Source organism: Mus caroli, unplaced genomic scaffold (assembly GCF_978045245.1).
Source record: "Mus caroli unplaced genomic scaffold, Mus_caroli_1 scaffold_1, whole genome shotgun sequence".
NCBI classification, from domain to species: Eukaryota; Metazoa; Chordata; class Mammalia; order Rodentia; family Muridae; genus Mus; species Mus caroli.
This window is the reverse complement of record NW_028227256.1, coordinates 89957559-89982627: the sequence shown is the minus strand read 5'-3', so window position 1 is coordinate 89982627 and position 25069 is coordinate 89957559. Positions and strand designations below refer to the sequence as shown.

General features: G+C 46.3%; 1 protein-coding gene across 4 annotated transcripts in view; it reads left to right on the top strand.

Moving 5' to 3' along the window:
* Hdlbp (high density lipoprotein binding protein) overlaps positions 1–24812 on the top strand; it is a 71191-nt gene extending 46379 nt beyond the window's left edge. For all 4 annotated transcript variants that reach the window (XM_021168191.2, XM_021168198.3, XM_085839651.1 and 1 more), the window contains exons 6-28: positions 848–1054; positions 1203–1418; positions 2066–2272; positions 2858–2965; positions 4087–4191; positions 4702–4780; positions 6873–7012; positions 8374–8478; positions 8866–8979; positions 9924–10010; positions 10146–10277; positions 11164–11382; positions 12887–13108; positions 13183–13401; positions 13904–14042; positions 15774–15928; positions 16817–16921; positions 17103–17237; positions 18214–18357; positions 21613–21798; positions 21946–22062; positions 22253–22381; positions 22478–24812. In XM_021168191.2, the coding sequence (XP_021023850.1) occupies positions 848–1054; positions 1203–1418; positions 2066–2272; positions 2858–2965; positions 4087–4191; positions 4702–4780; positions 6873–7012; positions 8374–8478; positions 8866–8979; positions 9924–10010; positions 10146–10277; positions 11164–11382; positions 12887–13108; positions 13183–13401; positions 13904–14042; positions 15774–15928; positions 16817–16921; positions 17103–17237; positions 18214–18357; positions 21613–21798; positions 21946–22062; positions 22253–22381; positions 22478–22564 (3357 nt within the window). In that variant the 3' untranslated portion in view covers positions 22565–24812. The remainder of the gene's footprint in view (positions 1–847; positions 1055–1202; positions 1419–2065; positions 2273–2857; positions 2966–4086; positions 4192–4701; positions 4781–6872; positions 7013–8373; positions 8479–8865; positions 8980–9923; positions 10011–10145; positions 10278–11163; positions 11383–12886; positions 13109–13182; positions 13402–13903; positions 14043–15773; positions 15929–16816; positions 16922–17102; positions 17238–18213; positions 18358–21612; positions 21799–21945; positions 22063–22252; positions 22382–22477) is intronic.
* Positions 24813–25069: the final 257 nt, after the last annotated feature.

Sequence of the window (25069 nt, the reverse complement as noted above, 5' to 3'; positions counted from 1 at the left end):
GAGTTTTCCTCTCTTTGAGATAAGTGTCTCACTCTACCTAAAGGTCACCAGTTGCCTAGACTGACTGGGCACGAGCACCTAGAATCCTGTCTTCACCTCCCGTGCCAGTCCCATGGAAGTTTATCATCAGCTTTATGCTCAAAACTCCAGTAATTTTTTTTTTTTTTTTTTTTTTTGGTTTTTCGAGACAGGGTTTCTCTGTGTAGCCCTGGCAGTCCTGGAACTCATTTTGTAGACCAGGCTGGCCTCGAACTCAGAAATCCGCCTGCCTCTGCCTCCCGAGTGCTGGGATTAAAGGCATGCGCCACCATGCCCAGCCGAGTAATTTTATTTTATTTTATTTTTTTATTTTATTTTTAATTGGAAGGATTGCTATATTTGTGATATAAGCCTTCTTTAGTAGTTTGTATGTGATGGTGTTACCTTGCAGTGTACATTTCTCCCCCTTGCTCCCATGGTGGGATCAAAGCCAGGATCTTTGCATGCCTGTCAAGTCCTGTCCCACTGGACTACCCACTAGCATTATGCCCTGGAACTCACGGTGGAGGTTGACTTTAGAGTCTTTTTGTTTTTCTCCTTGTTACAAATCTTAAGAATTTAATGAAATAGTAATTTTTCCTTGCAGTCTGATATTTTCTTCTGTTTTCTATAGTGAAGTCTTAAGCAGTGGTGCAGATATACTTGAAATGGCCCTAGTGGGGGCCAGGTAGGAGACTGTGGCATGGTGTTTGAGCGCTCTCATGGTTATGATGGGATGAGATACAGTAGTTAGAGAATATTCCAGAAGAATGTGCTTTATCAGAACCATAAATAGGAGGTTTTTTGTTGGTGGTCTCTCCTGTTACAGGCCTCAGCAACTGTTCCCATTCCTAAAGAGCACCATCGCTTTGTTATTGGCAAAAACGGGGAGAAACTTCAAGACTTAGAACTAAAAACTGCAACCAAAATCCAGATCCCACGCCCAGATGACCCCAGTAATCAGATCAAGATCACTGGCACCAAAGAAGGCATAGAGAAAGCTCGCCATGAAGTCCTCCTAATCTCTGCTGAGCAGGTGAGACCTCTGAGTGGCCTGTGGCCCTGCACCCTGCCACCTGCCCCGCACTGAAGCAGCGTGTGTTGGGGAGACCTTGACTGCCAATGAATGACTTGGGCAAGGCTTCTCTGCTCTAGGTGTTCTCATCAGTTCACTGTCCTTCCAGGACAAGCGTGCTGTAGAGAGGCTAGAAGTGGAGAAGGCTTTCCACCCCTTCATCGCTGGGCCGTACAACAGACTTGTGGGTGAAATCATGCAGGAGACAGGGACGCGAATCAACATCCCTCCACCCAGTGTTAACCGTACAGAAATCGTCTTCACTGGAGAGAAGGAGCAACTGGCTCAGGCTGTGGCTCGTATTAAGAAGATTTATGAGGAAAAGGTACAGTGTGGAGGTGGCAGAGCCCGTGAACAAAACAGTTAATGGGATTTGAGTGTGGGAATTTGGCTAATACCATAGTTCACCCTGCACCCTTTTGTCCTTGGAGACAAGGCTTGGTATGTGTCTACCTAAGTGTCTATGTTTAGTGGCTAGTGGCCACATTTCCCTTCTGGTCTACTGGGTACACTATAGAGTGGTGTCCTGGTTTTTTATGTGTGTCTCTTTTCTCAGGTCTATGACTATACTGGTAGGTTGCTACCACAGGATCAGCACAGACTTTTTGAAGTGGTTTTTTAGCTTATTCTGACTTTGAGATGTAAAATCTGTTCCTTATTTGCAAGAAGTAAGGTTGGCATATAGCTCTGTAGCAGAGCACTTGTCTAACAAGCATAACCCTATGTCAGCCCCCAACACTGTATGAAAACTGTAAGGGAACAAATGGAAAACAGTCTGGTTACTCAAAAAGTGACCAGGCTCCGGGCCAGTCCAGTAGAGAGAAGTAGAATTTCTGGGGAGGCCGATCCTAACTTCACTTACTGAGAACCACTTCTCAGTCCCCTTCAGACTTTGTTAGCAGCAATGGATGGTCTGTCCATGCTGCCCATGCACGGATCTTTCCTGCTGACTGCCTTATGCTGCTCTTACAGAAGAAGAAGACTACAACCATTGCGGTAGAGGTGAAGAAGTCTCAGCACAAGTATGTTATTGGGCCAAAGGGCAATTCACTGCAAGAAATCCTGGAAAGAACTGGAGTTTCTGTTGAGATCCCACCTTCTGACAGCATCTCTGAGACTGTGATACTTAGAGGCGAACCTGAAAAGTTGGGACAGGCGTTGACTGAAGTCTATGCCAAGGTAGCTTCCTCCAAGATTAAAATGTGCTCCAATGATTCCTATGGGCCCACTGTGGATTAGCTCTTTGTTGGAATATCCTGGAGACCCAGGCACAGTGAAATGTGCTCGATTGTGTGTGTTTATGTGTTGGTGTACATAAAGGCCAGAAGACAATCTTGGGTGTCATCACTCAGGAAGGCCTTTCCACCCTGTGTTTTTGAGAAATGGTCTCTTGACATAGAGCCTCCCAAGTGGGCTGGCCTGGGCTGGCAGGCAAACATAGCCCCAGGGTATGCATTGCCATAGCCAGCTGTGGGGGTCGAAGTCAGTTCCCAGAGCTCATGTAAGTACTTTACTGAGCTGTGTCCCAGTCCCACCTCTATACTAGTATATGAGCAGTTTGGGTTTGTTTTTGTTGGTTGGTTTGTATGTTTTAATAAGATTGACTGTGTTAGAGCAGGCTTCCTGAAACCTCTTAGAAGCCTACCTGCCTCATCAGTGCTAGGGTTAAGTAGTGCACTATCGTACTGGTTTGACCTTTGTTTATCATAAAGGTGAATTCTATAAACCCATGAGTGTATTTCCCTGGGTTTTTTTTCCCCCTAGGCCAACAGTTTTACAGTCTCCTCAGTCTCTGCCCCTTCCTGGCTTCATCGTTTCATCATTGGTAAGAAAGGGCAGAACCTGGCCAAAATCACTCAGCAAATGCCAAAGGTAGGGAAATGTTTTCAGTTTGGTGTCTTGAGATTGCGTGACATGGTTTTGTTTTTGCTGATTGTCGTGTGGATGCTTTGAAGACTGGAGCAGTGTCAAACTTGTTATCCTGTTATTATAGTCACCTTCCATTAATAACTATGGAAGAACATAACAAATGTTTTTAGGCATTTGCAATATTTTTTGGTCTTTGTAACCAGAGAGGGCTTTCATTAATAGGTCTAATAAATGTCTTAACTGTGATTTAGTAATTACAGTATAATGATTTCATAGTAGTCTCAGGAGCTGCATTGGAAAGGGACTGAGTTGTTTGAAATCAGCCTTCTCACACTCATGTTGTTCTTCAGAGGGGACACACAGAGACTACTGTCACTCCATTTCCTGTTTGTTGACATTAGTGTTGTCTGGCTCACTTATTCCAGCTGCCTTAGAATTATTATTAATGATTTACATAGATATAGGCACACTGCTCTCCCTTTCCAGCAAGACACTGGCCTGTTCATGTGAAAAGTGAAATTTACTTAGTCACTTGTTTTTAAAATTTGTGTCCTTGGGCTAAGTAAATAGCCACTAAAGCATTTGCTGAGAACCAGTGAAGACGAGTGTTTGGGACCTCAGAGCTCAGGTTAACACCAAGTGTGTGGCAGCCTCCCTCTAACTCTAATCTCAGAAGTAGAAACAGTCCTCTCTGGGTTTGGTTGAGGGGACCTGCCTCTTGAATAAGGTGGAAGAGCCATTAGGGATGATCCTTGACATCTACTTCAGGTTCCTACAGACAGATAGGCATGAGGGTTTACACACACAAATGAAAAAGAAAAGAAATATTGTCTGTTTCACCTGTTTTACTCTTAACAATGAAAGTGAAGTCTGCCTTCCAAAAGGGAAGACAGTTCCTGAGAACATGAGCAGTGGTGCTGTCTGCACTCGAAGGGCTTCCCAACTCCTGTTCTCAGCGAAAAGAAGCTGTATCAAACCTCAGACCATGATGTTTAGTGCCCGCCTTCAACCCTTCCCTTCAGCTCCTTGTGTTGTTGGTAGATGAGACTCTCATTACCTGTATCGTTACATAGCAGCTGTGTTATGTGGCCTTAGCCATTCCTTCCCTCATTTTGGTCTGGTAGGTTCACATTGAGTTCACAGAAGGTGAGGACAAGATCACCCTGGAGGGCCCCACAGAGGATGTGAATGTAGCCCAAGAACAGATTGAAGGAATGGTCAAAGACCTGGTAAGTGCCTTCTAATCAGGACATTTGCTAGCTACAAGGGAAGCTCTGGTAGGGTGGAACCGGTAGAAATCTTACCATTCAGGTCTTACATGGGTGGTCATGGAAACAGAAAAGAGTAGCCCTGTCGAGTATAATAGGTTCTGAAACAGAGGATGCCTGAGACTCCAGAGTTCTGGGTAAAGGAAACTATTTTGAGGTGAGACCTTTGACAGTGACAGGGGAGCAGTTTTACATCAGTTCCTGGTTATCGAGGTAGAAAGGTTAAGTCCTGCCAGGTGGTGGTGGTGACTCCTTTAATCCCAGCACTCAGGAGGTAGGAACAGGTGGATCTCTGAATTTGAGGACAGCCTGGCCACAAAGTGAGTTCCAGAATAGTGCTACATAGAGAAACCCCATCTCGGAAAGAAAGGAAAGAAAGGGCAAGTCCCAGTGTCTTCTGAATTTCTAAATGGCCAGGCACATGTTGGAACTAGAAGCATTCATCTGTTGATGTTTGTTCTTCCTTTGTAGATTAATCGGATGGACTATGTAGAGATCAACATTGACCATAAATTCCACAGACACCTCATTGGAAAGAGTGGAGCCAACAGTGAGTAAGGCTGGCAGGGTGGCAGGCCAACACCCTGTAGCCCTGGGGAAGGCCTCTCTGAGGACCTTCGTGACTTTCTTGCTTCAGCCTTCTGAGTGCTGAGTAGATGGGCCAGACAAGGTACTACTGTCATAGAAATTGATGCAGCTTCCTTCCCCTGCCTAAAAAGACCGCTTTCCTTTTCCCTTTTGGCTAAGGTAAATTGTCACTTTGAGAAATCAGCTCTCCCCAGCTGAAATTGTATCTTTACATTCTCCTGCTACACTTACTTAGCCCACCAGTGCTTGTAGGGCTCTTGCACTTAGTTACTTTCCAGACTTGTGGCCGTGGCCGTGAACTCAGAGCAGACTGCTGTTAAGTGAATAATATATACTATCTCAAGATAGGATTTTGATTTGTAACTTCAGATTGCAGGAACAGCAAAAGAATGCACTGACTTCAATAATATGTTCAAGCGAGTTGGTCTTTCCCCCACCACCCCCAGGTTAAGTGCTGGAAATCAAATCTAGGCCCTTGAAAGTGTTAGGCCAGATGGGTGGTGGTGGCGCACGCCTTTAATCCCAGCACTTGGGAGGCAGAGGCAGGAAGAGTTTGAGGACAGCCTGGTCTACAAAGTGAGTTCCAGGACAGCTAGGGCTATACAGAGAAACCCTGTCTCAAAAAAAAAAAAAAAAGAAAGAAAAGAAAAGAAAAGAAAAAAAAGAGAGTGTTAGGCCAAGGAGTCCTTGACCTATAGACAGGGTATCGGTACCTACATAGGGTATTATATAGCCTAATTGAATTGGTAGCCTTCCGACCTCAGGGTCCTGAGAGCTGGGGTTATAGTATGTCATAGCTCAGGTCCTTTTTTAGTCTACCTTTCCTATATGGCTATATGAAACAACTCTCTGCTACAGAGTTTCAACAGAGATCGTTTTGCGATTTCTGATGACTTGTACCCATGTATTAAGTTTTTGTTGCTTGTAAATATAAGCCTGTTTGCACCACAGTCGCTTGTTAAAGATGCATCCTCTCTGGCAATAGTCTTACATCTGTGCAATTTTCATGACAGTGGTAATTTCCTAGCACAGTAACCTTAGTTGGCACTTATTTCACAGGCAGCTTGAATCTTGTATATGTACACCATCAACTTGCTTTTATGATTTTGCTTCTTTTATTTTAGTTAACTATAGAGTTTACTTACTAGATATAAAGTACTGTCATACAATTCTGAAATTAATCTCTGCTCGCTAGGAATCACACAACTGTAGCATGGTCAAAGTACTGTGTCCTACCAGTTACAAACCCTCATTTTCTGCCATAATGTGAAATCTGCTTATCCCCAACCTCTGCCTCTTGCTTATTCTGGAACAGCTGGTCACATTGGTTTTACTTCCTCTGATCATCTACTGTTTGTGGAACCCATTCTTGGGCTTCATTTTTCCTGAATGTACAATGGGCAGGTCACCATGTTCTGTCCAGAGAAAGTGAAGGGAGATTTTGCAACTCGGGCTTGCAGAAGGCATTGAAGCATTCACTTTGGATTAACACTTACCCTGGAGTCACTGAACAGCAGCATGGTCTCCTAGTATACTGCTCCCCAGAGCCATGATCCCTTGAAGAGGCCCCAGAGCAATTTTAAATGTACACCTTTAACTCCAGCACTCAAGGGGGCAGAGGCAGTCAAATCTCTGAGTTGGAGGCTAGCCAGGGCTATTTAATGAGATCCTGACTTTGCCAGGGTGAATTGGGTCCCTAGGGTGGCTGTGTCCTTATTTAATGCATGTATTTTAGTTTCTAATTTTACTTGGGTATTAGTACCTGGTATATTTTAGATATCCTGAGACCATATATATGCTCAAAACCATCTATGTTTCATACTAATTGATACTAGTCATCATTCATTCATTTGAAGTTCTTATGGCAATTTATATTCAGAGCTGGAAGACCAGTGTCCTAGAAGAGCACAGCCAGGTTGTTTGTTTATTAAAAATTCATACTGTTGTTTTGAACTAGTAGGCGTATTAAAGTTTGAGCCTCATCCTCTTGGCCGTTAGTCATTAGTAGACCACCATTCCTTTTATGTTCAAGATGTATTTCTTTTTGTCCTAAGTCAACAGAATCAAAGACCAGTACAAAGTGTCTGTGCGCATCCCCCCTGACAGTGAAAAGAGTAACCTGATCCGAATTGAGGGAGACCCACAGGGTGTGCAGCAGGCCAAGCGGGAGCTGCTGGAGCTTGCTTCTCGCATGGTAAGCCAAGTGCCCAGGCCTTGCCTGAGAGGGCCTGCCGGCTGCTCCTGAGGAAAAAAGCATTGCTGGAATTGTGGTCCTAGAGCATGAAGTTCTCCAAATCACATCTCACTGACTACCTGGAGCCAAGTTTCTTCTGCTATCCTCTCCAGATCACCAGTGGTCTTGTTCTTACTCCCAAGTGCTAGACAGAGATCCCATATCCCTGGCTACAACTTCACAGATGGCTATCATTTCTAGACTTTAAAAGTCATCAGGAGGTAACTCTCTGTGTGGCCAGACTCGAGAATCCCTGCAGCCTGGGACACCCAGTAATGAGGTTTATGCTATAGTGATTCCTGACCGACCCCACATGAAAGTCACTGGCGGCTTTTAAGAGTCCAAAATGTTGATTAGGACCTGATAATTAGTTCCAGTTCATGTTCTACCCTCTTTCCCATGCTAAGAACCTCAAATTGGAAGCACTGTTTGGTTTTAAATAATTGATTTTATTATGTCTATGTGAGGGTGTTAGATCTCCTGGAACAGGAGTTACTGTTGTGAGCTTCCATGTGATCACTGGGAATTGAACTCAGGTCTTCTGGAAAAGCAGCAGTCCTCTTAACCACTGAGCCATCTCTCCAGCCCTGTAAGAAATGTTTTATGGGAAGTGATTTTTACCTTTTGTCACTGTAATCCAAAGTGAGGTCCAGCCTTCGACTGTCCTCTGACTGTCCCTGACGTTAGTATCCAGGCCAGGATGCACTTTTGTTATCATTGGCCTCTTGCCTTGTGTGCCTTGCCCTGGACTGTCTTCTGCCTATACTGATCACTGCTATCAGATACCAGTTTAATCCACCAGAATTCTTGAAAATGTTTTGTGGTTATTCTTCCTGGATTCCATCTCTGCCTGTTGTTCTTTCTTCTGACATTTCAGTGGGGACAATGGAGGACATTGAGACAGGTGTGGTCCAGTGCCCTGTAATGAGCTATTCCTTTATAATTATCCAAGTAGGGAATGTAGTCCAAGCCCATTGTGCTCAAGGAGTGCTTCCCTGCTCTGTCAGGTATTGAACTCCTTGTTGTTCTGGTGGAAACTGGTGCTTCTTGCTCATTCTTAGTGGTTAATGCTACTGGGGCTGCACTTAATGACTGAAGAGCTCTGCAATCCATTCTTTTTCTGTACTATGTTCAGGAAAAAAGCACACCGCAAGTATGTTATGTGGCAGGATTGAGCAGGTATCCTGGAGTAGTCACTCCTTATGGCATGATGGTTCTGGAGGCTGCTAGAGACGACTGCTCGGGCACCAGCTCACATGTGCATGGTGATGGGAAGTTTGTAGCCTTTTTTGTGATGAATGGCATCATCCACTTTATTTTAGGAAAATGAGCGCACCAAGGATCTAATCATTGAGCAAAGATTTCATCGCACAATCATTGGGCAGAAAGGTGAACGGATTCGAGAAATTCGTGACAAATTCCCAGAGGTAAAGCTTCCCCAAAGCACTTACCCTTTTCCTTCCTTCTTTCCTTCCATTTGTTTATTTTTCTTGGTATTGGACTTTGTGTATGCAGTGAGTGCTCTTCCTTTGAACTACACTGCCCACCCCAAAAACATTCTCTAACTTCTAGAAGTAATAATAATTTTCACTTAGGGTATTTTCATCATTTCACTTTTTAAAGCATTCTCCTAGGCACACACACCACAGCTAGTATATGGATCATGCTTTGGGAACAACCTTCAGGTAGTTGTGAGTTCTGAATTCAGGTCACCAGGATCAGTGCCAAACACCCTTACCCACTGATCTCTATCTTGCTGCCCCAAAACTTAGTCTTAGAATAATTGTGCACTGTCTTCTGATGATTTGTTTTAGGTTATCATCAACTTTCCAGACCCAGCACAAAAAAGTGATATTGTACAACTCAGAGGCCCCAAGAATGAGGTGGAAAAGTGCACTAAGTACATGCAGAAGATGGTCGCAGACCTGGTAGGTGACTTTGTGCACCCTCTGGGGATGGGGAGCGGCTCCCATGGATTTGTGAATGCCTGCAGGACCTCTGCCCTAAGGGTGGTCTGCCGCCTCGGGGGCTTAGAACAAAGATGTGGTAAAACCTCTCTCCTAGATGCTTCACTTACACAGTCCTTATTTATGATCAACTAGTATGTGGGAGATTCCTGTTTACCATACTCCCCCACCTCTTTTTTTTATCCTTGAAAGGATCTTCAAATACCCAGTTAGAGAACCTTTCCCGTTCGGTAAGGAAAGAGAGCTAACACGGGTAAGGAGAGAGTATAACTTACTTAATGGACTGTTTTCTTCACAAACTCAACTGGGAAGGGAGGCGTAATTGTACATATCTATAATCCTAGCCTGCAGAAGCTGGGCTACATAGTATGAACCTGACTCCAAAAAAAGAGGGAGAAAAAATAATTCTTAAAAAAGTAAAAATTTGAAGCTGAGAGGCATGGAAAGTATGAAAAAGGAATTAATGGAAGAGCCACAGATCACCATGGTTCATGGTCACACAGGGTTCCATTGTAGTTTCTGCCTCCCCTAAGAGGCATCACTGAACTATTGCCATGAAGCTACTAGGGGCTGGGGCTTCTTACGGTACCAAGGCCTACAGGCTTTGACATCTATTTTTGAACCCCTCCCACAGCCAGAATGTTGTTTGAATCTATATTTAGTCTATATTAAAGAGCCCCAAATTCTTTGGCCAGCCACTTCCATAGAACTTTCTATAGGGGTTTTCTATAAGTCGTTATGCCAAGTTAATTAGATGATGCAACTCATTTCATTTTTCCTCATAATAAGTAGGTGGGAGAAAAGTAGGCTAAGTCTGTTTGTTGCTGGTGTGCACTTAAGTCCATATAGCTTTGGTGGGTAAAGGAAAGATTTGACCCTCTGACCTGAATCCTCTTGTCTTTAAGGTGGAAAATAGCTATTCAATTTCTGTACCGATCTTCAAACAGTTTCACAAGAATATCATTGGGAAAGGAGGCGCAAACATTAAAAAGGTGATTGGGTCATCTTGCCCCAGCCCTAAAGCCTTTGTGGATTACAAAGAGGAGCTGGCCTGCCTTCCCAGCCCTGTGCTCAAGTGTGTCTACTGTAGGAAAACACTTTATCTTCTTAATGTCCCTCTCCTTTAGATTCGTGAAGAGAGCAACACCAAGATTGACCTTCCTGCAGAGAACAGCAACTCTGAGACCATTGTTATCACTGGCAAGCGAGCCAACTGTGAAGCTGCCCGCAGCCGGATTCTGTCTATCCAGAAAGATCTGGTAATGGGGGATATTTCTTGATGGGCTCCTTATCCAACTCTTGTTTGTAAAGTTTCTAGCAGAGTCTTTCAGGCTCATTTTTAAAAAGAGACTTGAGCTTTAAGCCTGAGGAGTGTTGTCAGGTGTTCAGCAGCTCTTTACTTGTCCTCCTCAGTTGTTCCTACTCTTCATGACACCAGTGATGCCACCCGTCCTCATGCCTGAACCAGTGCTAGCTCCTTAGATTTTGTTAATTTTATACTCTGGGGCTGGAGAGAGATGGCTCAATAGATAAAGTGCTTGCTAAGCAAACTTAAGGACATGATTTCAGAACCTCAGAAATCACATGAAGCCAGGTTCTTCACATCTGTAATTCAGTATGTGTGCATACATCGAGATGGGAACTGGAGACAAGAGAATCCCTAGAGTCTCACAGACCAGCTACCTAGCATATGCAGTGGATAAAAAAGAGGCCCTGTCTCAAACAAGGTGGCAGATGGGAATGATTGTCCTCTGCCTTCCACGTGTATCTACACTCACGTCATACACAAGGATTTGTAAAAGGAAAGCAAACTATAGTTCAAGTGCCTACTGGATTTTGTTTAACTTTTTAAAAATTAACACACAGTAAGCTATACATGTTTACATTGTGCAGTTTGATAATCTTGATATTTTTACAGTCCTGGAATCATCCTGTTGTGTGACTTTTCCCCATTGCATGGTCTAAAGTCCTGGCTTTCCTAGTGTGCGTTGTAGCCTTACTACTGTCCTCTACCCAGCACATCTTAGAGTGTCTCCCCCACTCCTATTTCTTCAAACTCTTTCAAACTGTAATTACATTCTTTCCTTTAGGCCTTTCTTACCACACAACAGTGTAATTTCCTCTCCATGTTCTATTTGATTTCAGGCCAACATAGCTGAAGTGGAGGTCTCAATTCCTGCCAAACTACACAACTCTCTCATTGGCACAAAGGGCCGTCTGATCCGCTCCATCATGGAGGAATGTGGTGGCGTCCATATTCACTTTCCTGTGGAAGGTTCTGGAAGTGACACTGTTGTCATCAGAGGTCCTTCCTCAGATGTAGAGAAGGCCAAGAAGCAGCTCCTGCACCTGGCTGAGGAGAAGGTGAGCACTGCTGGCGCTCCCTTTCTTGGTAGGGAAAACCCTTCAGTGTTCTTCCGTTGGGGCAGGTCAGAAACAGCTTGATAAGCTCTGGCCAAGTTCTGGGTTGTGATCAAAACAGTCCTCTGACCTCCACTACCAGCAAAGTTTGTTGAGCACCACCTTTTTCCAAAGACTTTTCCGTTGAATTTCCTTGGTCCTTCTGTTAATGCCCTATGGGCTGACGTGGTGGTGTATTCCTTTAATCCCAGCATTCTGGCTGGAGGCAGAGACTGGCACATCCGTGAGTTCCAGACCAGTAAAGCGTACATAGTAAGACCTGTCTCAAGAAAAATAACCAAACAAAACCTTATGGATCTGAACATAGGCTCTTCTGCTTGGGCAGCCCCATAGGTTTGGGGTGGCCAGCCTTCTAGGAAGCTTGGATGCCAGCTGATGTGGATTCCTTCAAGTTTGGTCTCTTTGGTTTTTAACTTGGTTTTTTAATTATTTGGATGAGGAACAGAATAGAAATAGTTTGGTTAGCCGGGCGTGGTGGTGCACGCCTTTAATCCCAGCACTCGGGAGGCAGAGGCAGGTGGATTTCTGAGTTCGAGGCTAGCCTGGTCTACAGAGTGAGTTCCTGGACAGCCAGGTCTATACAGAAAAACCCTGTCTCGGGGAGTGTATTGGGGACTTTTTGGATAGCATTGGAAATGTAATTGAGGAAATTACCTAATTAAAAAAAAAAAAAAAAACCCTGTCTCAAAAAAAACCAAAAATAAGAATAATAATAATAAGTTCTTCAAATTGCGTACACGGTCTTTTCTTCTTCCATATTCTTCATGCTGTGGGTCAGGTGATGTCCAAGGTTAGTCAAGCTGGCCCTGCAGATTCCTCTATTTTCTCTGAGTGCCAGGACACCTGGAAGGAGATGTGACAGTGTCCAGCTTTTGTCGTACCCTACTTTCTTGGTGTGAAACTAGGGTTTTATGCTACTGTGGGTAAGGGCAGTCTCAGCTGTAACCTTTATGGCTGGTAGCTCTCCATCCTTGAGCTGTTGAGTTGCTGTTGTGCGTTGGCTACTCTAGTCTGAGAAGGAACGGGGCTGGCCCATGGAATACTTGATGTGTGTTTGGTTGGGAAGTGTGAAAAAGTGGGAGAGCCATGGCCTAGTAGACCCTGCTTTCCTTAGGACATGCACTCTGCCAGTGTGCCACCACACATTGGCAAGCCTCCATCCAGTGTGTAACAGATAACTTGGAGAAGTTCAGTCATTGCTGATAAATATCAGAACCAGGGTAATCTCTGCATCTTTCTTATGTCTGGAGGAAAAAATGACAGTCTTGTCTGGGTGTTACCATTTGAGGTAAACAGGGTGATGATTCCAGGGGATGTAGGACGTTGATATAAGACATGGGACACTGCAGATGCATGAAGAGAGCCCACCTATTTCTAAGCACTCATTCACACACTGAGGTCCAGGCAGGCTATGTGGGGCAAACATAAATGAAGTTTGTTTCTGCAGCAAACCAAGAGTTTTACTGTGGACATCCGAGCCAAGCCAGAATACCACAAATTCCTCATTGGCAAAGGGGGAGGTAAAATCCGAAAGGTGCGTGACAGTACTGGAGCCCGCATCATATTTCCGGCTGCTGAAGATAAGGACCAGGACCTGATCACAATCATAGGAAAGGAGGATGCTGTCCGTGAGGCCCAAAAGGAGCTGGAAGCATTGATCCAGAACCTGGTAGGTATCAAGCCTTAGTGCTGCCCATGCCATTGCTAGAGGGTCTCCTTCACCTCCTCCTTTCCACATTATAGGAGAATGTGGTTGAAGACTACATGCTGGTGGACCCCAAACACCACCGCCATTTTGTCATCCGAAGAGGACAGGTTTTACGAGAAATTGCTGAAGAGTATGGCGGGGTGATGGTCAGCTTCCCACGCTCTGGCACACAGAGTGACAAAGTCACTCTCAAGGGTGCCAAGGACTGTGTGGAGGCAGCCAAAAAACGCATTCAGGAAATCATTGAGGATCTGGTGAGTGTCCAAGGGGCTCTGATGGGGCTGTGATCACCCCTGTGTGTTAGAGTGAATCCATAGAACAATCACATGAAAGCACCAAGACAGCCGTTGTTTTCCCTCTTGGTCTTCCTTGTAAAGCCCTTTGCCCCTTCTACTAATAGCCTGATGTGGCTTCACTAAGTCTAAGGCTATGACAGCATCAGGTCTTAGCTAGTCTAACGTGGCTGCCCACCAGTAGCCAGGATCTCATGGGCACCTTGCACAGTGAGGCAGCACTTGGATGTAAAGCCGATATTCTATATACAATCTGTGTGATAAAAACTGTGCTGTGGGTTGTAGGTATCTTTTTCACTCTAACCCACTGCAGAAGACCTACCCCTCCACCCAGTCGATGCTGGGGTCTCTAGGTTCATTTCACTAAAGTGTTATGGAACTAGTGAGGGAAGTAGGATGGTAAGGAGATGTTATTATTGACTTGTAGAATTTGACCTTTTTTCACTCTTGTGCCCATTTTCAGGAAGCTCAGGTGACAGTGGAATGTGCTATACCCCAGAAGTTTCACCGATCGGTCATGGGTCCCAAAGGTTCAAGAATCCAGCAGATCACTCGGGACTACAATGTTCAAATTAAGTTCCCAGATAGAGAGGAAAATCCAGGTGGGTCCACTTAAGCTTGGCTCTGTACTGATCACCATCAGTGGTGACTGTCACTGCCCTTGGGGCTGTGAAATGAGTCAGTCCTTTTGGTTCTTTCTTACCTCTTGTTTTGGCACTGGCATGCTGTTTGGATGCTAGCCATGGGGTTTTGTCCATCCTCCTGGTCTCTAAAAGATAAGACAAGGCCCTTTAAAAGGAGCCAGCAGCCTCCTGTGTCTTGTGTAGGAAATTACTGAGAGTCTAGTGCCACTCTTTTCTAGGACACTGTTTGCTTGTAGTGGGATGTTTGCTCAGCCCCGTTCAGTGAACCCTCCGAACATAAACATTGCATATATGTCCTCTCCAAGTTTCTTAACACTGCCCAGAGGACATCGTTCGGGTACTTCACATCTCTTCTGGAATGGCTAAGCCTTACCATGCTTGTTACCTTGTTCTGTTTAGGTAGTTGGTAATAGGGCAACTTTAGTTGAAGGCAAGAACTAATGTGGTCAGTTGCTGAGGAAGTGTCATCTGTGAACCTTTCTCTGCCTGCTTTGCATGTGTGAACCACGGGGTGTGAACCTTTCCTATTGGTGAGTCTTTGTTGACCTGTGTTAGTCCAGAAAGATTGCAGCCTGCACTAGACGTTTAGTATCATTGGGTTGGTGTCCATGGTGCTTGTCACAGTTATTCCAGTCTATTTTCCTGAGGATACAGGCCATTTATTATATGATTATATAGCCATACTGTTATATGGATTTCACACTTAAGTAATGTGTTCTCCTCAACATCTTAGCATTAAAACACAGGAAAACTGCATGGAATAGTATAAAGAGTTGCAGAGTCACCCCGCCCCCACTACAGATTTTTTTTTCTGAGTTTGAGTATGTGTTTATATGCTGACTTTTATCAGTATGGATATTTCCTGAGAACCTATGATTTAGCCAGGTAGTGGTGGCACATGCCTTTAATTCCAGCACTTGGGGATGCAGAAGCCAGCCAGGGCTACACAGAGAAGCCCTTTCTCAAGAACAAAACAAAAAAAGGACTTTTGACTTACCTGTGGTATGTTCATCAAGATCATACCAAGTATTACATAGTTTTACTATGTAATTCATAGTCGGTGTTCTAGATTGTTAAAGGTTTCCTTCAGAGCCACCCTTGCCTAGTTTAACCCCAGCTGATGGTTCTCCCATTATTTATTCTCCTATTACCTCACTTGGATCTATGGGTTAAAATATTCTCTGGCCGTTTACAAGATAGAGCCCCTCTCCAGCTAGCTTGTATCCTAATGCCCCTTTATTTGGGGGCTTTTCCTTACTTTCTTTTTTTTTTTAAGATTTATTTATTATATGTAAGTACACTGTAGCTGTTTTCAGACACCAGAAGAGGGCGTCAGATCTCATTACGGATGGTTGTGAGCCACCATGTGATTACTGGGATTTGAACTCAGGGCCTTTGGAAGAGCAGTCAGTGCTCTTACCCACTGAGCCATCTCACCAGCCCTTTTCCTTACTTTCTGGCATAAAGAACTGTCGTGGGCCTACCTTGGCCTCTCCTTTATTATCTTTCACAAATCTTTGAAACCCTGCCAGGTCCCTCAAACTGAGCTCTACATACCAGTCTCGTGTGGTGAGGGTTGCATTACAGCCTCCCCAAGCAGTAGGACTTCCTTGCACACCTGTGACTCACTAGTGTATATAATATATATACCTCTGCAGTTGTCAACTAGGCTTTCCCCTTTATTCCTAGTTCACAGTGTAGAGCCTTCCATCCAGGAGAATGGAGATGAGGCTGGAGAGGGCAGAGAGGCCAAGGAGACCGACCCTGGCTCTCCCAGGAGGTGTGACATCATAATCATCTCTGGCCGGAAAGAGAAATGCGAGGCTGCCAAGGAAGCCCTGGAGGTGCGTTTGCCTCGCTCTTTCTCTGCCTTGAGGTTTCAGACCCTGCCCAGGTGGCAGCATACAGTAGATCCTCTTGCTTCAGTCCTAAAATTGCAAACATTTGCTCTGTACCTTTATTGGCTGTTCACACAGCCCAGGGAGGCCATTTCTTTTCACCAGGACTCAGGATCCTACAGTTCATTCCCTGGCAGCAGTGTCAGGATCTAGCTTCTTGGGCCATAGCCACGGAGTCTGTCAAAGGATCTCATAGGCAGTGAGTGAATGTGAACTCCAGCCTCAATCCCTTCTCGTCCATCTGCTGACTATCCATTCCTTCCCCAATTGAAGTAGGGCTAGTCTACCTCAGGTTTGCCAGAAACATGTGTCTTTTGTGCCGAGTCCTGTTGTAAGCACCATGGCACCACAGTTACAAACAGTGCCTGCACAGCAGCATCTGTTGATTGATAATAGATGTTGTTCAAGGGCAAAGACTGAGCAGAATGGGTGATAGGCAATATATGTTGGGACTTGAGTGCAGGTAACTGAGCCACCTGTTTAGGGCACTCCCTTGCAACCCACATAAGCTTTGACAAAGTTGTCACAACCACAGAGACATGCTAAGAGTTGGGCCTCTGTGTGCTGTGTCTTCCCCCCAGGGAGCCTTGGCCTGCTGTGATGCAGAAGTAGAATGAGAGGTGTAGGAGTCAGGCCTCTGCCTGCATGAACTCAGACTGGGCTCCCTGTCCTGTCCTGTTCGTGATGTATTGAGATCCGTGTAGTCTGTCACCTGGTCACATTGGTAGCAGGTTCTAAAATGTACACTGTTGTCTTCGGGGCTGTTGGCCTTGCTCATGGGGCTAGTTAGTCTGCCTTCAGCTCAAAGCCTTATCTCTACCATTGTCCTTGTAGGCACTGGTTCCAGTCACCATCGAGGTAGAGGTACCCTTTGATCTTCACCGCTACATCATTGGGCAAAAAGGAAGTGGAATCCGCAAGATGATGGATGAGTTTGAGGTAGACCGTGTTCCCTGGAGACTATACTCTGGGGCCTGTTATCAGAGAGTAGCCCGTAGTGGTCTGAGTCTGTGTCCTTCTTCAGCCCACATTGGTTCTGCCTCCTTTTGTTTTGTTCAGTCAACCGCTGACTTTCCCCCCATGGCAAGTGAGCTTCATTCCTCTCCATCTGTTATGACAGGTGAATATCCATGTACCAGCCCCCGAGCTGCAGTCAGACACCATTGCCATCACTGGCCTTGCAGCAAATTTGGACAGGGCTAAGGCGGGGCTACTGGATCGAGTAAAGGAGCTGCAGGCTGAGCAGGAAGATCGGGTGAGCAAGAACGAACAGGACAACCTGCTTGGGTTTGGAAACAGTCTGTGTTCAGAGCATATTTCCGACACCAGGGCAGGCAGGAGGCAAAGCCAGGTGGTGTTCCCGTGCAGTCAGAGTCTGGTGGACCTGCTGTGGAGAAGCTCAAGGCAAAGCTCAGTCTCCTTTACTACCCAGACCAAGAGAAATATTTTGATATCTCAGCTTCTACAGAAAAGATAAAAGATAGTACCTCATCTCAAGACAAGCAAGTCACTCCTGTGCCTGTGATGGAGTGCTGTATACAGAATTCTGTGAGAGATGCTGCTCAGGAATGGGGGAATCTGGGAACTAGATGGTCACTCCAGGCAACTGGCCTTTCCATAGGAGTTTTTAGTTGTGTTATTTTTTGGTTTTATTGATTTTGGGTTTTTTTGTTTGTTGTTGTTGTCATTGTTGGTTTGGTTTGGGTGCAACACAGTTTGGAGTCCAATGATAGGGCAGAGATTGGGCACGTTTGGACTGTGACCTGGTGCAGCTTAGCCATAGGCTGTGGGGGTGTCCTGGACTGTCTAGCCTGTGGATGCTCTTATTACCTTATTGGCCTCTTCTATACGCCAGCCCTGAAAGGCCTAGAATATTCAAGCTGATTCATCAGATCCCTGGTTCATGAATTCAGGAAGTAGGAATAGAACTGGAAAGGGTGGTTGACCATCCTATCCATCTTGACAATCAGCATCCTGTCCCAAAAGCAAGGGCAAGACCTAAGGTTCTCAAGCTAGTGACTGACAGGGACAGTGACCGCCAAGGCCTCCTGCTAGCAAGCTTGGGGGTGTTTCAGGCTTGGGTTCTAAATCAGGTTGGAAATCGGGCCTGGGTGGTGGTGGCTTATATTTAGATATACATGCTCATACTCATGAGCTTTCTCTCTCTCTCTCTCTCTCTCTCTCTCTCTCTCTCTCTCTTTGCTCTCTGCCTCATTCTCATTTTATTGTAGGCTTTAAGGAGTTTTAAGCTGAGTGTCACTGTAGACCCCAAATACCATCCCAAAATTATCGGGAGAAAAGGGGCAGTGATCACCCAGATCCGCTTGGAACATGAAGTGAACATCCAATTTCCTGATAAGGATGATGGGAACCAGGTAAGGTGACCATCCGATTGATGTATTATGGTTTAGCACACTTGGGCAGGTAGGGTTGTATTGGCCGTTACCTTGACCTGGGCTTTGTTTTGGTGTTGGTGGTACTGACACTGGTGCTTTTGAGACAGGGTCTCTATGTAGCCTTGGCTGTCCTGATACTCAATATGTAGAATAGGCTGGCCTCAAAAATCACAGAGATGTACTACCTACCTCTGCCTCCATGTCTGGCTTGACTTGGAAACTAAGGCAGCTTCTTTTTTGATTTGACAAGTGGGTAAATGAGGGGGACAAAAACTACCTGAGAATCAAGCCAAGTTATAGACCAGGCCTTGCCAGCTGTGTGTTTCCTTGAAACTGTCATCTAGGGTACAGAGCAGTTTTAAATTCCCTGTGCCTACTTTGATGCTCCTGACAGTCAAGCTTAAGTTAAGCCTCCAACTGGGCTCCTTTTTGAGCTATCATACCTACACATACACACACTATGTCTATCCAGCCAGGTCTGGATTCTCTGCATCCCCTCTTCCTCTTGCCATGGTCCCTGATGAGCTCTGCACAGCTTCCTACTGCATGTAAAACAATGTGAAGGGTAACCCACCTCCTCACTCAGTTCTGCCCTAGTGGGCAGGAAGTCCCATCCCATCTCACCTCAAAGTCTGTGTATGGCTCGCCCTCACCCGTGTTTGCTCCTTCGCTTATAAGGGCTTTCCCTCTCAAGTGGCTCTACATGAGTGGAGCTATGGCTTTCCCACTGATACCTCTGCTCTCTAGGCCTGTGTCAGCTCTATGACCTTGAGCACTGGGCTGAGGTCCCATAGGCTGAGGTCTCCTTTGCAGCTATGTGTGCTCATAGTGAGAACAACAAATTATGCATTATAATATACAGAAATGGATATAATTTGTTGGCCCCACTATGTCTTAGCTCATCTGTGAACCAAGAAAGGTATGTTGTTTATGTATGTGTATAGGGGATACACACACACCACAGCATGTGTGTAGAAACCAGGACAACTTGCAGGATTCAGTTTGTTTCTTTCCACCATGTGTAGGTTCCACAAATTGACCTCATCAGGTTTGGCAGCAAGTGCCTTTACCTACTGAGCCATCTTGCCAGCACTAGAGTCTTCCTCGGCTTTTTCCTGTGAGAGTTGCACTTGCACTCACAGAAGTGATTCCGTGGCGTGTGCTGGCCCTGCTGGGCTTGGTTTTGTGAACTTCGTTTGGATGAGCTGCCTGGCCTCCCCAAGTCTGGACAGGAGTTCTTAGTCTGCTGCCTTCCTTGTGCCTGATCTCTTGCTTCTTCCCTAGGCTGGCTCTTTGGACTTTCTAATGTTGACTGCAGTACTGGTTACTTTGTAGTCTTGTATGTTCTGTCCGTTTATTTTGGACTACTATCCTGGAGACTAAAACAAAGCTGCTCTTTTGTTCCTTTGTGCCCTTCATATTCCCTGATGTGTCTGTTGCTCAGATCTGTCTTGAGTCTGCTGGTTCTCACTGACATGGTACAAGGAAGACTGAGCTGAGAGTGACCAGAGAGTGCTTTAGGGGTCCTGAGATCTCCAAAGAAGCAGGAGGCTAATGGTCTGAGAACTTTACATCATAATAGTCCCCAACCTTGTGCCTGCTTTCCTTGAACCACTTACTTCCTAGTACTTCCTCCATCTTTATGATCTTGTCTTTCTAGTATTCACGGAGTGGGTAGAAAGGGAGAGAGAATGTGTACACATGTGCATGCACACCTGTAGAAATCAGAACAACTTGAAAGAATGGTTTTTGGTGGTTTGTCCTTCTACCATCTCAGTTCCAGGACTAGACTCAGGTTGTCAAACTCATGTTGTCAGTTTGGCAGCAAATGCCTTTACCCACCGAGCCATAGCGTCTGCCCCTCCTTTCCTCCTTTTTAACTAGACTTGTGGCTACTTTTCCTCCTACCCTTCTCCACTTTTCCAACCCCCAACACGAGGTAGGAGAGAAAGAAGGCTCGAGGGGAAAGAGGGCCTCAGTCTTGTTAGACTACTTCTAGGGGCATTGTTTGGTGTTCATCTTTGGGATATCCAGGTTCTTCTCATGGCTTTGCTCACAACGACTTGACAAACCACAGGAACAGGGGAAGCAGCAGCCACCACAACCTCTCAGTGCCCTGACACTTTTATACCCTCACAAAAGTCCCCAGAATTCCAAACTCTCTTCAGCTGGCAGAACCACACCCCTGTCAGAGCAAGAGACAGCTGCTGCGGACAATCTGAAGCAGCCTGTATCCCACACCTGGGAATAAAACAAAAACATTCACATTGCTGTATTTTTAAAGAACCCAAAATTTTCACTACTAATCTGTTAGGGATTTTAAGAAGTAATGGCTGCTTAACAGATGTTAACTCTGTGTGTGGTTTTGTTTACTATTTTATTTTTAAAAGGTGATTACTTTTAGCCTGGAGTGGTGGCAAACGCCTTTTTTCCCAGCACAGTGGAGACAGAGGCAAGCAGGTCCCTGTGAGTTAGAGGCCTGGTCTACAGGATAGCAAGGGCTGTCACACAGAGAAAACCCTGCCTCCAAAAAAAGATAAATCCCTGTGAGTTAGAGGCCTGGTCTACAGGATAGCAAGGGCTGTCACACAGAGAAAACCCTGCCTCAAAAAAAGATAATAATTTTTATTTTGAGAGTATGGATGTTTTGACTACATGTATGTATGCTACTACCTGTGTGTCGTACCCAAGGAGGTCAGAAGAGGTCATTAGATCTGGGGTTAAGGATGGCTGTGAGCAGCCTGTGGGAGCTAGGGATCAACCCCAGGTCCTCTGTAAAAGCAGGAATCACTCTTAACCACTAAGCTATCTCTCTGGCACCAAGATTACGTTTTAATTTCTACTATCTGTATTTGTGTGTGTGTGTGTGTGTGTGTGTACATGGGTGTGAGCTTATGGATGCAAGTATCCACAGAGCCAGAAGGGGGAGGGCATCAGAGCTCCTGGAGCCAGAGGCATAGTGGGCTGCTGACAAGGGTGCCAGCCAGGATCTCTAGTCTTCTGCAAGTGTAGCAACTCTTAACTGTTGGGCCATCTGATGTGTTTTCTGCCCTTTTCTTCTGAGAGGATGAAAGTCTCCCCTAAGGAGAGGCCTGACACACTCAGCCATCTAGCCATCATCCACACAGTTGCACTCTGTCATCTCCTTAGACCAGCCTGCTAGGTCAGCACATGGCTGCTCCTGGGATGTCCCAGAGGAGTCACCCTCTTCTCTGACTGCTTTCTCCTTCTTAGCCCCAGGACCAAATCACCATCACAGGGTATGAGAAGAACACCGAAGCTGCCCGTGATGCTATCCTGAAAATTGTGGGTGAGCTTGAGCAGATGGTTTCTGAGGATGTTCCACTGGATCACCGTGTGCACGCCCGAATCATTGGTGCCCGGGGCAAAGCCATCCGGAAAATCATGGATGAATTCAAGGTGAGTCCCCAAAGCCAACTGAAACAGAAGGATGAGACCTCCCATCTCCTACCTGTGCTGCTGACCACATGAAGCTGGGAGGGTGAGTACTTGGCTCTGAGGCCTAGAGTCTACCCTTTAATGCCCTTGACACTGTGCTACTTCCAGGTGGACATTCGCTTCCCACAGAGTGGAGCGCCAGACCCCAATTGCGTCACTGTGACAGGACTCCCAGAGAATGTGGAGGAAGCTATCGACCATATCCTCAACCTAGAAGAGGAATATGTGAGTTCTAAGCAGGCATGGTCTTTGGGGCCGAGGCCCAGCCATAATCCTGTGATGACAGCCAAGTAACCTGTCTGCATCCAAATGTGGGGCTGAGCAGGGGGGTCAGGGGGTGGCCCCTTGGTAGCCAGGAGAAGGCTCCACTGCCTGGCTACAGGCTGAGCGACACCACCTCCCCTATGATGTTTAGCTGGCAGATGTGGTGGACAGTGAGGCACTGCAAGTTTACATGAAGCCCCCAGCACATGAAGAGTCCAAGGCACCATCCAAAGGCTTTGTGGTGCGAGATGCTCCCTGGACCTCCAACAGCAGTGAGAAGGTCAGATGTCCTGGTTATTCTTTGTGGGCTAGTGGAGTATGGGATGGAGTTCCTTTGGACCACCCTGTGCTAAAGCTGTGTTCTCCCTCTCCACAGGCTCCTGATATGAGCAGCTCTGAAGAATTTCCCAGCTTTGGGGCTCAAGTGGCCCCCAAGACCCTCCCTTGGGGCCCCAAACGATAATGATCAAAAAGAAACCTTTCCAGCCTGCTGCCCAAACCCAACCACACAATGGTTTGTCTCAATCTGACCCAGCAGCTGGACCCTCGTAAATTGTTGATGCTCTTTCCCCTCCCCGAGGTCTCGCAGCAAAGCCTGGTGGGCTGGCCTTGTGTGGCTGCTTCTCCAGGCCTGGTCAGCACCCAGCAGGCTCAGGGTCTGCTCCTGATGCTGTGCTCTGGGACAGGCACGCCACTGTGTGAAACACTAAGCAAGGTAATCGAGCATTTCGTGATCACAGACTCCAGCTTCCTGGTCCACCCAGCATGTAGTCAGCACTCTGACCTTCACACCAGAGCTCCACAGCGGCTAGGAGTTGACTTCCTGTGTCATGACCTCAGGAAATAAATTTCCTTGACTTTATAAAAGCCAAAACGTTTGCCCTCTTCCTTTCCCACCTCCCTCCTGCCCATCACCTGTCGCCCAGACCTTCCTCTGTTGAAAGCAGTCAGCTTCCTTTAGCTGTCAAAATCTGCTTAGCACAGGCTTCAGGATAGGAGGAAGGCATGGTATTGGACAGCAAGAGGTCAGATGTCCTGGTGATAGAGTGGGCTGAGAAGTAGAGGGTGACCTGGGTCCTCAGATAGTGCTGACCGTGCCCACTTTGGGTTCCGAAAGCATCAGGGGCTTGTATTGCAGCTTTAGCCTCATGATCCTATGTATCTTAGAGGCACAGCTGTGTGTATTCCACTTGGGTTCCCTGTGACTATCACAGTGGACTAGGGTGGCTTGAGACTTTGGGGGAAAGGGGAGGTAGAGACTGGCTTTTCTTTTGGTGATGGGGAGGGGGCTCGACCCTAAGTGACAGCTCAGCTTTCCCACGACCTTTAGCCTCTGCCTGCCTTGCCCAGATACCTTGTTCAGTTGCCTTCTTTCTACCTCAGCCAGTGTGGTAGTACTCTCATGTGGGTTAGTGCCACCCAAGGCTCTTCTCGTGATGTGGACATTTCTGGTGATTCTGGGCTTGCCATTGAGTTGAGGGTGGAGGCCAGTGCTTTCCCTCAGTCCACATGATTCAGGGACTGGGCCAGAGCTGGGTGTTCCTTCCCAGCCAGCCTGACCATGTAGGCTCTGGCAAGCATAACCTGGATGCTTTATGCAGTCCTAAGGAACAGGCTTAAGGGGCAGGTCTCGTCGATAGAGGTGGTCATTTAGCGTGGATTCACAGGGAAGGCAGAATGAAAACAACCCAAATCAGGGGAGCACAGCTAGCTGAAGGAGACCTTTTCCTCAGGTACAAAGAGGTAATTTTTGGACCACTGGCCTCCAGCTAGCTTGGCTGTAGGCCAACCCTCACCAAGAAAAGTGGTCCTGAGCAGACAAACCCATGTCAGGCTGTGGAAACTGAGGACAGACCTTTTATCTCCAGGTCATCTGATCAACTAGCAACATGTCCCCTCCCAGATACTTGGGTTACTAGAAAAGCCAACTTGTGCCGATCTCATGGCCTTCCCTGGGAACTGTCACTTCTACTATGATACCTTTCCCCCCAAGTCTTTGACTCCCCCATTTAATAACTCAGGCTTGGCTACCTGTAGACTCTAATCCTAAGTGGGTCCAGAATTGCTTTCCCAAGTCTAACTTCAGTTCCCTTTGGATGGAACAGTCCCACATGTACCCACTTAGAAGAACGATACTGAGATGGGAAAAGAACATCTACTTTGTTCAGTAGGCTGGCAGCTTAAGCCAGGTGGGTGAGAAGGGGAGAGTGCTTCCCTGCCTTTCCCTGGAGCCGTCTCTTCTCCCATCTGCATGAGACTGGGGACACCTTGCTTCCCTCCTGCCCTTCCTGCCCCCTCTTCATCTTCATTGTCATCCTACAACATCCAGTCTCCCCTCACTGAAGGTAAAGTTTAAATTATCACCACAGGATTTTGCACATCTCCTTTTATTGCTAAGTGCTGTAGATGTAAGCCCTATCCTAAGCTGTTCAGGGTCTCACTCCTTTTCTCTGATTGTTAATAAGGACTATGAAATTGACTGTACCCAGGTCACCTCTCTGCAGCCTCCAAGATGTTGAGGAGCCTAGGGCAGGGGTGGGAGTGTCTTTTCCTCCTTGTTGAATGTCTTCCATGTCCTATGTTTCCATAGCTACATCCATCCCTTGGCCTTAACTTTGGAATTTGGAGATTATATGCAAACATGTGTAAAGGCTCATGAATATGGATGACACTGGAATTTTATAAATTCTAAAATAAAACCCGAAACCAGATGCAGTGTGATGGGACTCATTTTTATTCTGTGTATGCTCTCTCCTGTACTGCTACTGAGTGGTAACAGTGTCCCTGGAGAGTTCCCTAATCCATGTCAGGGTTCCCATCCCTTCCAATGTCTCCATGAGGAATTCTTGCCTGCCCCTACACCTTGGCCCAACCTCACAGTCCAGTCAGTATCTGCCCAGAGCTGTTGCTGAGACAGCTCTGTTTGGGGAGCAGCATGGTCTTTACAGACCCTGCAACGTTCCTACGA